Here is a 10,836-nt window from a genome sequence, read left to right as displayed (position 1 = left end):
ATTTTTCATAGAAATAAATATTTTTTTTGAACTTTTTGATGTAGGCGACATTGCAAAATTATATTGCAGCCAGGTTAATAGAAATATTATTAACCATAATTACAACCAGTAACGTTAAACATATTATCTAATTCAAATATCCTCTCAATGTGACGTACTTTAAATCCCTACCAAAAATTACAGCAAAAAATAAAATACAAAGAGCGTGAGAATTTGTATCATTGAGTACAAGAGATATTTAATTATTATATTTGTATATATTATGTAGCATTCATCGTTCCAAATAACAATTCGTTCCGTTCATTGAACACACGTTCTATGGAATGCCGTTCAATTTTGCGTTCCGTTCACAAGCTTGTATATAAGTAAGTAACTACTGTATAATTATAACAACTGTTTAAATATCTTTTTTTCTGGCAAAAAGTAAAAAATCACAAATTACGTCGATTCCGGAAATTTTTGCCAAGAAAAAAGGTAATTAAATCCAACTAGAGCAAATTTTGACGGAAGAAATACACGCAACAGACGACTTAAGACAATTTATTCAATGTAATGGACCTAATAATCCATTCCAGGAGCGTTTGCAGGATTATATTTTGGGGAGCTTGGTTTTCCCCCATATTTGATGGAAGAACATTTTTTTTGAAATCCTAAAAAAAAAATCCTCCCTTTTTTAGAAAAGAAATACTTATTAAAAATTTCTTCCCCAATAACCTTCGTTTTTTTTAAGAAAAGAAATCATTTTTTCTTTTCTTCATAACCAAAGAAATTCTTAAATTGATTTGGGGGTAGGAGGGTTAATTTTTATTCAATATTTAGATTTTTTGTTATTCCTGGATTGGGGGGCTGGAGACGCCCCTGCAACCGTTATTTAAATAGAAAATATTTTAATAAATCAACCTTTCAAGCAACAACAAAAAGTTACTAAATACAAATTACGTTACAATTGTAAAAAAATGTTATTTAAAATAAAGTTTCCCATAATTTAAGTCAGATTATTGACCTCAGACAAGAGGAAAATTGGATAAAATTAACTTTTTGTCGATGATGATTTAATTAACAATCAATTTTATGCTTATCACATTACAAAAATGATCCTCCTATTAATTGTAGATGAATGACTTCTAAAAATGAAAATCATCATTGTTCCACATTCAATAGGTTCATATCGGCAAATCGTTTCGTACGACTCTACATCTCAAAGCATGGGTTGGCTGGAGAAAAAACAAAGGAGTTGCAAGTTATAGTCGAGTTCATTGTGAATTTTTACTTCCATATGTGGTTCGAAATTAAAGTGAATTTGTATACTTTAACCGGTCCATCACATACGTTACATCAAATACGAATAATTCAGAACATTAAAAAAATGATGCACTTTCAAAAAAAGTATCGCCAAGAAATTTGTGGAGTAAGGTCTGTGACATGCTCACTCTAAGCATGTTCTTATTATCTTTACTATCAAGCTCTAAGCAAGAAGATAGACAACTTGGAATATCAAAAATAAGAGACATAAGAGATGGAAGTGATTTAGGAGATATAAGTGTACGATCATACTTTTTCCCTAACCTCAATCGGGATGATACTTCAATTATTAATATCAAGGATTTGAACAACATTACTGAGCCTTTTATCCCTATAGTCATTCCAATAAGTCAACTGATTAGTTTTATTCAGAAAAAAAAATGGAATATTAATAATTAATACAAAATACCAAGCATAGAAAATATATAAATATGCTGAAATAAAAACAAATAAACCTTAGAAATTAAGGAATAATAAATAAAAGGTCATATTTTTAAAAGTTCATTGATAGTTTTTGAAGTCCAAAATTATAAATTCGGTAAAATAGGGCGTCTTATTTGGCATAAATGAGCAAAAAATGGATAATTAATAATAATATATAAGACACTTGATAGCAAAAAAACAAGATTTGACTAGTAAAAATGAAGAGAAACTTTTAAATAAATACGCGTTATACGCGGTACCAAAAGATAATATTCATTTATTGGTAGCATTCTTGGAACTCATACAATGAGGCAAGTTATAGAAAAAGGGAAGGAATATTGTTGCAAAAAATATGTTTCTTCTATAATAATAATAAACTAAAAATCCTGTAATTGGATTCAAACCGATAATTTTAAAGGAATTTCATCAAAATTTCCTTCTTTTCGACATTTTACAGATTTTCAAATCCAAACGCGTCCATGAAGGACCATTTTTAAGGACGTTTGATGGTTATTTCCTTCTTCAAAGGAATAAAATGCAAAATAAAAAATATCCGGCGATACCAAATTCCCAACTTTTGTCATTACGGTACACCCTAATGTACATAAATTATATTTCCTTCATCGGTACTTTGAGTGAAGTAAAAAAAATTATGATCCCTATTAAATTGGTACCTAGATATGAAATCTTAAAATGTTATTAATAGATTTATGGAGTAATGATGTTCAAGCAAAGCGAAGTGAAACACCGAGAAGTAGCTTACAATTACGCATTTATAAATTTAACGGGCTACTCTCCAAAAAACTTGGGATTTGAAAAATATTTATTGATATTATTATTAGATAAAAAAATAATTAATAGAAAATATGTAGATAATTACACCAATAGAAGCTAGTAGGTTTATGCATACAGTATTATTTATTAATTATTAGATATACAATAAGCAACAAAAACACATTTCTGAGAAGGTAATTGCAATTCAAAATAAATTAGAGCTGACTGTATGACCCAGAACAGGAGTGAAGAGATCGTAAATGTACACTAACTTAACATTCGTTGAAAATTCCTTACTGCCAGAAAAGTAGAAATCAGGATACAAGGACGTTTTCATGAGACATTGTGATTTCTGGAGCCTACCGAAAACCCTTTATTAAGTAAAATTATGAACTATTGTATGCCAAAATGGGATTGATAAATAAAAAGACTTACGCCTTCCTGTCTATAACAAATCTTTCCCTTTATTGCCCAGTACTTATGATATCTCAGACCCCAAAATGTATAACATCGTTATACAACATTATTATTATTATTAAAATTGGAGAGTAACATATTTTTCTATAAGTATTCTACATTTTTCACTCCCGATAGTGTTAAAAAAATTAATTGAACAATTCTAGTCATTTTTAGGGATTCTCAGTATATATTACTTTTGATTATATTCAATCATTTGTATTATGTGATACTTAATGCAGGTTTTTAATATTTTTTAAGTAATTTAATGGAGTTTCATGAAGACTTATTGAAAATTTGTTTATTTGACGTACTAAAAATATCAACTTTGAGGCCCTAAGATGGCACCTCCTGCTATTATGATGCAATTTATAACGTCAATTAAAATGCTCTAAAAACATATTACAGTCATGGTATTTTGTAAAGCAATATTGATTACCACTTTGTAGGATCTTAAAAGTAGATGGAAGGTCTCATTATGTAGAGGAATTGTGAGTTTTTTTCTTATGAAGTATCAGAGAGAGGGGGTTTGTGCTCGGGGTCGAACTGAGGGATATGCTGAAAACAATGATGTTATCACAATTCATGGTAGATACAGGAAAGAGTCTTAGTGACTAATAATGACATGTGATCTCCTGCCTCATCCCTCAGTAGGAACTCCCTCTCTAACAATACTCGCATAAGAGACGAACTTACAACTCCTCGACATAGTGAGACCAGGGTTGGGTTTTTCATATTATCTTCAAGGGCTCTTGGGTTTTAGTTTAAAAAATGTATATGATCTTGGATTTTTGTATATAATGAAATAATTAAGTACAACTACTATGATATTTTGCTTCCTTATTTGATTGAAGCGTGACTACTGGATAGTCATATATTATATACACATTTGAAACCGTTTTAAATGTATGTTTTAACCCATTACAGTGGAAGCAGAATTTTCATAACGTTAAGCGATTGAAGAAACAAATATATTAATAATTTCTGCAGTATGTGTTGGGAAGGGCAAACTAACTTAATTGAGAATTTCAGTTTAAGCATTTTAGGCTACACGTTAGGTATATGGTATAATAGGAGTACAATTAACTATTGGGTGCTTCTTTGTTAAAGATCAAATACTGAATTCAGCTGAACTGTCAGACATCGATCCGAAAAACCAACGCCACCATAAAGAATAATGATAAAGTTTATTTTACACAAATTTCACATTTGATGAATAACCTGTTAGATCATGTTACTGATAGAAAATTCAAATATGATTGTATTAAGTTAATTAATTTTGATAAAAATTGAATAAAATTACGAAGCTAAGGTTACTAGACCCAAATGTTAAATGTATCACAAATCCTTCGCATTTCAGGAGCAGTTATTAATCATTTATCTGTCAATTCTCTTTCACTTACATCGAAACATACAGAAAAATATCTTGATAATCAGTAGAGGCTTTTTTGTTTATATGCAGCAGACCATTGTCAAATATCTACAGAAATGTCTTAAGTAATGATAAGAAAATAAAGTCATAACAGGAATATTCTGGCGGCTCGAGTTTTTTTCTGATCTTTTCGAGTTTAAGATATCTACGTCTGGGATTTGGATGAAAAGTGGACTGTGAGCCCTGTACCGAAATGATGTTATCATACTCAGAGAAATAATGAAACAATTAGAGGCAGATGTGTGTACGAAGATGTATTCTTGAGTTCTAATCACATAACATACAATTGGGAGACAAAAAAAAGAAAATTAGACGAGATGGTGAATCCCATCTTATGAATTGGAGTTTGGACCACGACGACGTCCGAAGGATTGAACGACGTTAACGAATCTTCTGTTGTACTGGATCCTTCTCTTGGCACGACCCGTCTTCTTCTTCTTCTTTTCTTGAGCCTCAACTTTGGGAGTTTGTCCTCGGACTTTCCCGGCACGAGCGAGGGATCCGTGGACTTTACCTCCGAGTAACTTAACGTTGACGTCGAGGGTGAGGCCACTCAATGCTTCCAAGGAGGTCTCCTTTTCTACTGGATTTCCAGCCGCGAAAATGGAAATCTCTTGGGATCCTTCCTGACGGACGACTTCGGCCCAGAGGTCGGATGTGGACTCTGCATTCACTGCATAAGTTCCAGTACTACCACGCACTAACAATTGCATACTTTTTTCGTAAATAGATTCCGAGAGCAAAAAGACAACGTGCTACGCACAACAATTATCAAGAGGAAAAGGAAAGATAGAAAGAGAGAGAAATATCTTTTCTGTTTCTTTCTGAGGCTAGAACTGGCCAAACTAGCTAGAAGCTGCTCTTTTATGACAACGTAACAGTATATTTAGCTAGTTCACACTTCCCAGCTCACCAGTAAATGATGTTCCACTTATTTCAACTGACAAGAATTTATTAATTAATTAAAATTTGGGATGGGAACATGGTCTTAATCCTCGCTCGTGAGTGTAAATCAATAAAAAAAGTAAATATTAGGAACTTTGATAGACGATATGTAGCAATGATAGATATCAATATACAGCCTATAGTACTCCCAATGCTCTTATGACATTGGGAGTACTCCTTTTAAAGCTGTAAAACAAGGACCCTATTGTTACTTTGAGAAGTTTTTGGTCTTGGAGTTATTTATTTCCCACAAAAAGTGTCGCTTTTTATTATACCACAGATGACGTCATTATACAATTTTTTGTATTAATATGTTGTAGGATACTAACTTATACTTTCTATATATATGTCACAGTAGAGATTGAAATCCAGTAGAATCGTTGATTTTCCTAGTAGGTATCGTAATTGTAATCTGTCTTAGAACAGATTACAATCATGATCTCTACTAGGAAAATCAATCATTCTACTAGCAGAGATTACTATCCTATTTTTTTCTAGGACAAATTACAGTTTTACTGAGGGAGATATTAGCATCAAATATTTGAAGAGGTTGTGTGTTTTCGAAAATATGACGCTTTGCCGTAGTTGTAATACGTTATGTAGTAAGTAATGTGAAACTTTATTCTTCGATTGATCTTTGGATACTAACGTGATTAATTCATAAAGTCGATAGTCGAGTGGATTTGCACAATGAGTCGTTTGGATTTGTAGTCGCTAAATTCAAATGGTTGGATTCAAAGCCAAAATCACAAAATATTATTCCAATCTATAAATTAAGAATAATTGATTCTTGGATGTTTGTAGTTTTGATGAAATTGTTTATGTTTATTCATTATTTTAGGGACGGATAATTTGAATTTAATTACGAGAGTATGATTCGAATAGCTTCTTGAGGTTGAATCTATAATATTTAGAAATCCTGCTCCGAATCTGGAGACATTTTAAAATTTGTGACTCCAAATCATCGATCAATATACATATTTTATGTGTTCCAAACCGACTCAAAGATAAAATAAATGTGACTCTTCTGACTCCCCACTCACTCATCAGCCATAATTATTAGTTCAAGGGAATATTTGTACCTAATCGGTAAAAATTACATTATTTGGATCATTTTATGCACATCAATGGGAATATAGAAAATCGATAGTCTGACTGATGTTTCCAATTGGTTCTATTTATGCACCAAAAATAAGAATCTTGTTCCTCCCTATGAATTAATTACATTATGAAGGCAACTTTAATGGGGAAATCAAAATAACTGATTCAACAAAAGAACTGAATTATTTACAGATTATTCGTATTTCGTACATTCAGGTAGCAGTTCACTTGAGGCTACTCAAACTATTGAACGAAAATATTCTTCCTCAGCCGCTTCCCTGAGCATCATTAATCCTATATAATATCAAAAAATGTATCCCGCCCCACCGGTTGCCCAGGTTTTTTTTAACTAAAATGAACGCTTACATTAATATTGGGCTAACTAGAGGACAAGTTAAATCATGTTATATCATTATTTATTAGATATGGAAGTTTTAGGAAATAAGGCATGCTGAACTGAGCCCAATTAAGGTCTATAAGCTTGAATTCCTTCATTCTAACTTAGATTAAATGCAGTTTGATCCAAATGAATACTGCAATGTAGTAATCGAAAATACACCCTATTTTTTAAATGTATATTTTATTAATATAAAATAAATTTATAATTAATAGTTTACAATTTTTTCGTTAATATTTAATCTTTGAAAATTTTGCTAAATAGACTCAATGCAATATCAGTTTGAATAATTCCGATCAAATTATCCAGTTCACTAAAAGGAATCACAACTCTCTACACTATCGTGTACAAAAAAACAAAGTATAGTTTCCACGAAAAAAATAAAACATATCGGCAATGAAAGAATAATTTTTGTACATTATTGCAATATACCATAATATAGAGGGTATGACTTGGCGTCATATGTTTGAAAACACACAACCTCTTCAAATATTCAATGCTACTATCTCCCTCCGTAAAATTGTAATCTCTCCTAGTAGAATTATTGATTCTCCTGGATTTCAATCTCTACTCTGACATATATATTTAAGTGTATACAAAATTTGTACCTTTAAAATGTATACGTTCGAGGATTTCGAGAATTATGACATCCCTAACGTACGTACTATCCCCAACTGTTGATTACTTCTATCCTGTGATGGGGAAGTTAACTTTAATTAGTTAAGCTAAAGTTAATTATTATCTTATTTTTTAATAACTAATTGAGTTAAAGTTAATGTCGATATCTATTATAATTAAATAGTTAAGTGAAAGTTAATTTGAAGTTTAATTTTGTAACTAGTTAAGTTTAAGTTGATTAACTTTAGAGTACTTTAAGTTAAATTAGCTCACCCAACTTTGGTTAAGTTAAAATTAATTTTAATGTTAAAAAATAACTTTTTAAGTTAGTCCATAGAGAAATTGGCATCAAGGCTTTATAATAAAGATTATTCTGTTGGTATTTGTGGCTGGGTTTTTTTCTACTTCCAATTGAACGATCTAGAAAAAAAATATGAATTCAAACTCCCAAGAACTTCTGTTTCGAAGCAAAAAAGTAATGCAAGAGAAATTAACTAATTAAATGGAGGTCAAAGAAAGCTAAAATTTTAGATTTTTGAGTTTTATGTAATTTTCAACTATATTCAGAATTATAAAATTATCGGAGATAATATAAAAACGATTTGGTGTGGAATGACCCAGTTCTAAAGTTTGATAAAACAAATAGTGCCGACACCGTGTTTAATTAAGTTATTGGAGAACTAACTGTTATTTCAAAAAAACTTTTTTTATTTTTATGACATAGTTAAAAAATATATTTAACTAATTAACATAATTAAGTTAAGTTAAGATAATGCAGTTTAAAAATTAACTATTTAAGTTAAAAGTTAATTTTGATAAAACAAAAATTAACTAGTTAAGTTAAAGTTCAAATAACGCTGTTTAAATAATTAAATAGTCAAGTTAAAAGTTAATTAACTTAACTTGTCTAAATTAAGTTACATTAACTTGCCCAACTATGCTTCTACCCTTTTCAAAGAGTCTCGTAGATCCAGACAACTTTAATATTTCCTGTTTAAAAGATTAAATAAAGAATAATTTATGAATTGAGAAGAAAAGGGTATAGTTGTTACTTTAAGTAAAAATTAACTTACTTGTTTATATTTATTTCCTAATAAGCACATATGATTTAATGAATTAGGATTATAATTAATTTTTTCCATTCCTTGAAAAAAAGGTTGAGAAATGCAGTGAAGTCCATATTTGACGTATTTATTTTTCGATCCTATTAGCTAGTTGAGTTGTCCTAATATTGAAACGTCACTCATGTTTTTTATCCCCGTTAGGGTGCATTACTATCGCCTTTCTAATTGCATTACTACATACAAGAATATTCTTTTTGGTGTATTGATATTTATATAAATATTATATGGACGATGATTCATAAATATTAAATACTTATGAAGAGTGCGATAACTTAAAATAAAATCTAGAGAAATCCATCATATTTGATCTACAATGACACATTAATATGATTGTACATTGATCAATGCGTTCACGAATTTTCATTAAATATTGTTATAAATCCATCGAAACATTCACAAAAAATTTACATGCTGCTAAATAATTAAGCAGTTGAGTTTATATTCACTCAATAACACTCAATTTTATCAAAATTTACTAATCAATAATACTGTAATGTGGACTATAATATCAATAGAACTGCATATGTGTTTTTGACCAATCCAACAGATACATTATAAAGTACACACAGCACCGTAACTCCCTGAAGGGGCATGAAAGAGCCATGCTCGCTTAAAACTGTGGTGTTTACCTGAATGTAATTAAAAAGCTATAAGATTATCATTGCCGATAGTCCAAGGAGGCAATCGAGTTAATAGGAGTCACGGAATGGAGAGGAATGATTGTAGATGGGGAATTAATATGAACGTAGAACGTGTATTTGTGAAATGATAAAAGACGACTAAAGTATAGAATATGTAAAAGGGAGACCAAAGGATATGATGGAAGAACCTACATTGGTGATTAAAACCAGTAAATATTACTATGAATGTGCATGACTAAAATAAGGGGTGCTTAAATAAAAAAAGGTTTAATATAATTAATTGTAAGAACATGCAAATATAATCAAAACAGTACTTATGTCCTACCCAAATGAAATATTAGTTTTAAACTTTATTTTACTAAAACTGTAAAATTTTAACTACGCTCCAGGGGCGTAAGGCCTCCCTCTAATGTTACTGTGACCATAGGGCCAAAGACGATTCCCAGCCCTAGCCATGCTCGCCTCCACACATAATTTTGGAGGATTTTTTTATAGTTATTGCAAGAATTTTTTATTGTTAAGTATAAAAAATTTCAAACAATATTTTTTAATTTTAAAAATTATTTGATATATTTGGCATATATAAAAAATAAAAAGTCGATAAAAAACATCAAAAAACCCAAAACTTCCGTCTCCAAAGAAATATCATGTCACTCCTAATATAAAAATCCCGCTGACTCAGTTGTTCACGTCACAGATATTCACTTGCAAATACATTCGGGTGCCAGTGCCTCCCTCCCCTCACAGGGGTCCTAGGATTTTTTTTTTTTTTTTTTTTTTTTTTGGGTGGGCTAAATTTAAAAAAAATTATTTTACCGCCTCTCTAACTTAAAATTGCTTCCTACGAGCCTACATTCTAAATAATTGTGCTTAACAATATTTTATTTTAAAATGTGCACCAGTCCTGTGACTACAGAAGGCCCAGGGATGATAATAAAATATAGGTTTTATTATATTTTCTTTTCTTGTAAGTAACCAATTTTGTGCTTTTATAATTTAAAAAAGTGGTCATAAAAAATTTGCGAAAAAAAAATAAATAATAATAATGTCACCTACGTCAAATAATCAACCTGTAAAGAAAAATCCAAGTCACAACCCTGGCCCTTCCTAGAATTTGCCTTGTTTGTTTTTTATATAGGTCTGGTATCGGGACTGAATAGACCTTTGCGGATACTAAGTAAATAAGACTGTCCAAGTAATGGACGTAATAAACCTCAAGTCGGTAATTAAATAAATAACTTACTGTGTTAATACTAAGTAATGAGTAATCAGGGGCGTCTACAGGGGGTTGGCTGGAGGGGTTGTACCCCCTCCAAATTAATGAATTTTTGCATTTTACTAGAAAATGTTTTCGTCATTCGGGAAAATTATGCAGCAGAGTAAAAACTTTAATTTATTTTTGAATATTTTTTCCAAAAAATTCAATTCCTTTTGAATAGTGTTTGATTTTTTTATTTTCCACAACAAATTTTATATTTGAATTTTTTTTACATATTTAAAAAAAAATTATATTTAGGGTTTGTTGCGATATTAAAATAAATTATAACGAAATTTGATAGCTAAAATCTGTAAGTATAAGATAATATATTATGTAATAATTGCATTCATCATCCTATGACAAAC

At 30.4% G+C, this 10,836-nt stretch overlaps 1 protein-coding gene across 1 annotated transcript; it reads right to left on the bottom strand.

The window, feature by feature from the left end:
* Positions 1-4,626: 4,626 nt before the first annotated feature.
* RpS30 (ribosomal protein S30) lies at positions 4,627-5,180 on the bottom strand. The gene has a single exon (XM_040727734.2). The coding sequence runs from the start codon at positions 5,098-5,100 to the stop codon at positions 4,720-4,722; it is 381 nt and encodes a 126-aa protein (XP_040583668.1). The 5' UTR covers positions 5,101-5,180; the 3' UTR covers positions 4,627-4,719.
* Between the last annotated feature and the right edge of the window lie 5,656 nt (positions 5,181-10,836).

Source organism: Lepeophtheirus salmonis, chromosome 2 (assembly GCF_016086655.4).
Source record: "Lepeophtheirus salmonis chromosome 2, UVic_Lsal_1.4, whole genome shotgun sequence".
NCBI classification, from domain to species: Eukaryota; Metazoa; Arthropoda; class Copepoda; order Siphonostomatoida; family Caligidae; genus Lepeophtheirus; species Lepeophtheirus salmonis.
This window is presented reverse-complemented; position numbering and strand designations above follow the sequence as displayed.

Coding starts and splice junctions, on each gene's coding strand:
- RpS30 (XM_040727734.2), bottom strand. CDS start 5,100: ATGCAATTGTTAGTGCGTGGTAGTACTGGAACTTATGCAGTGAATGCA.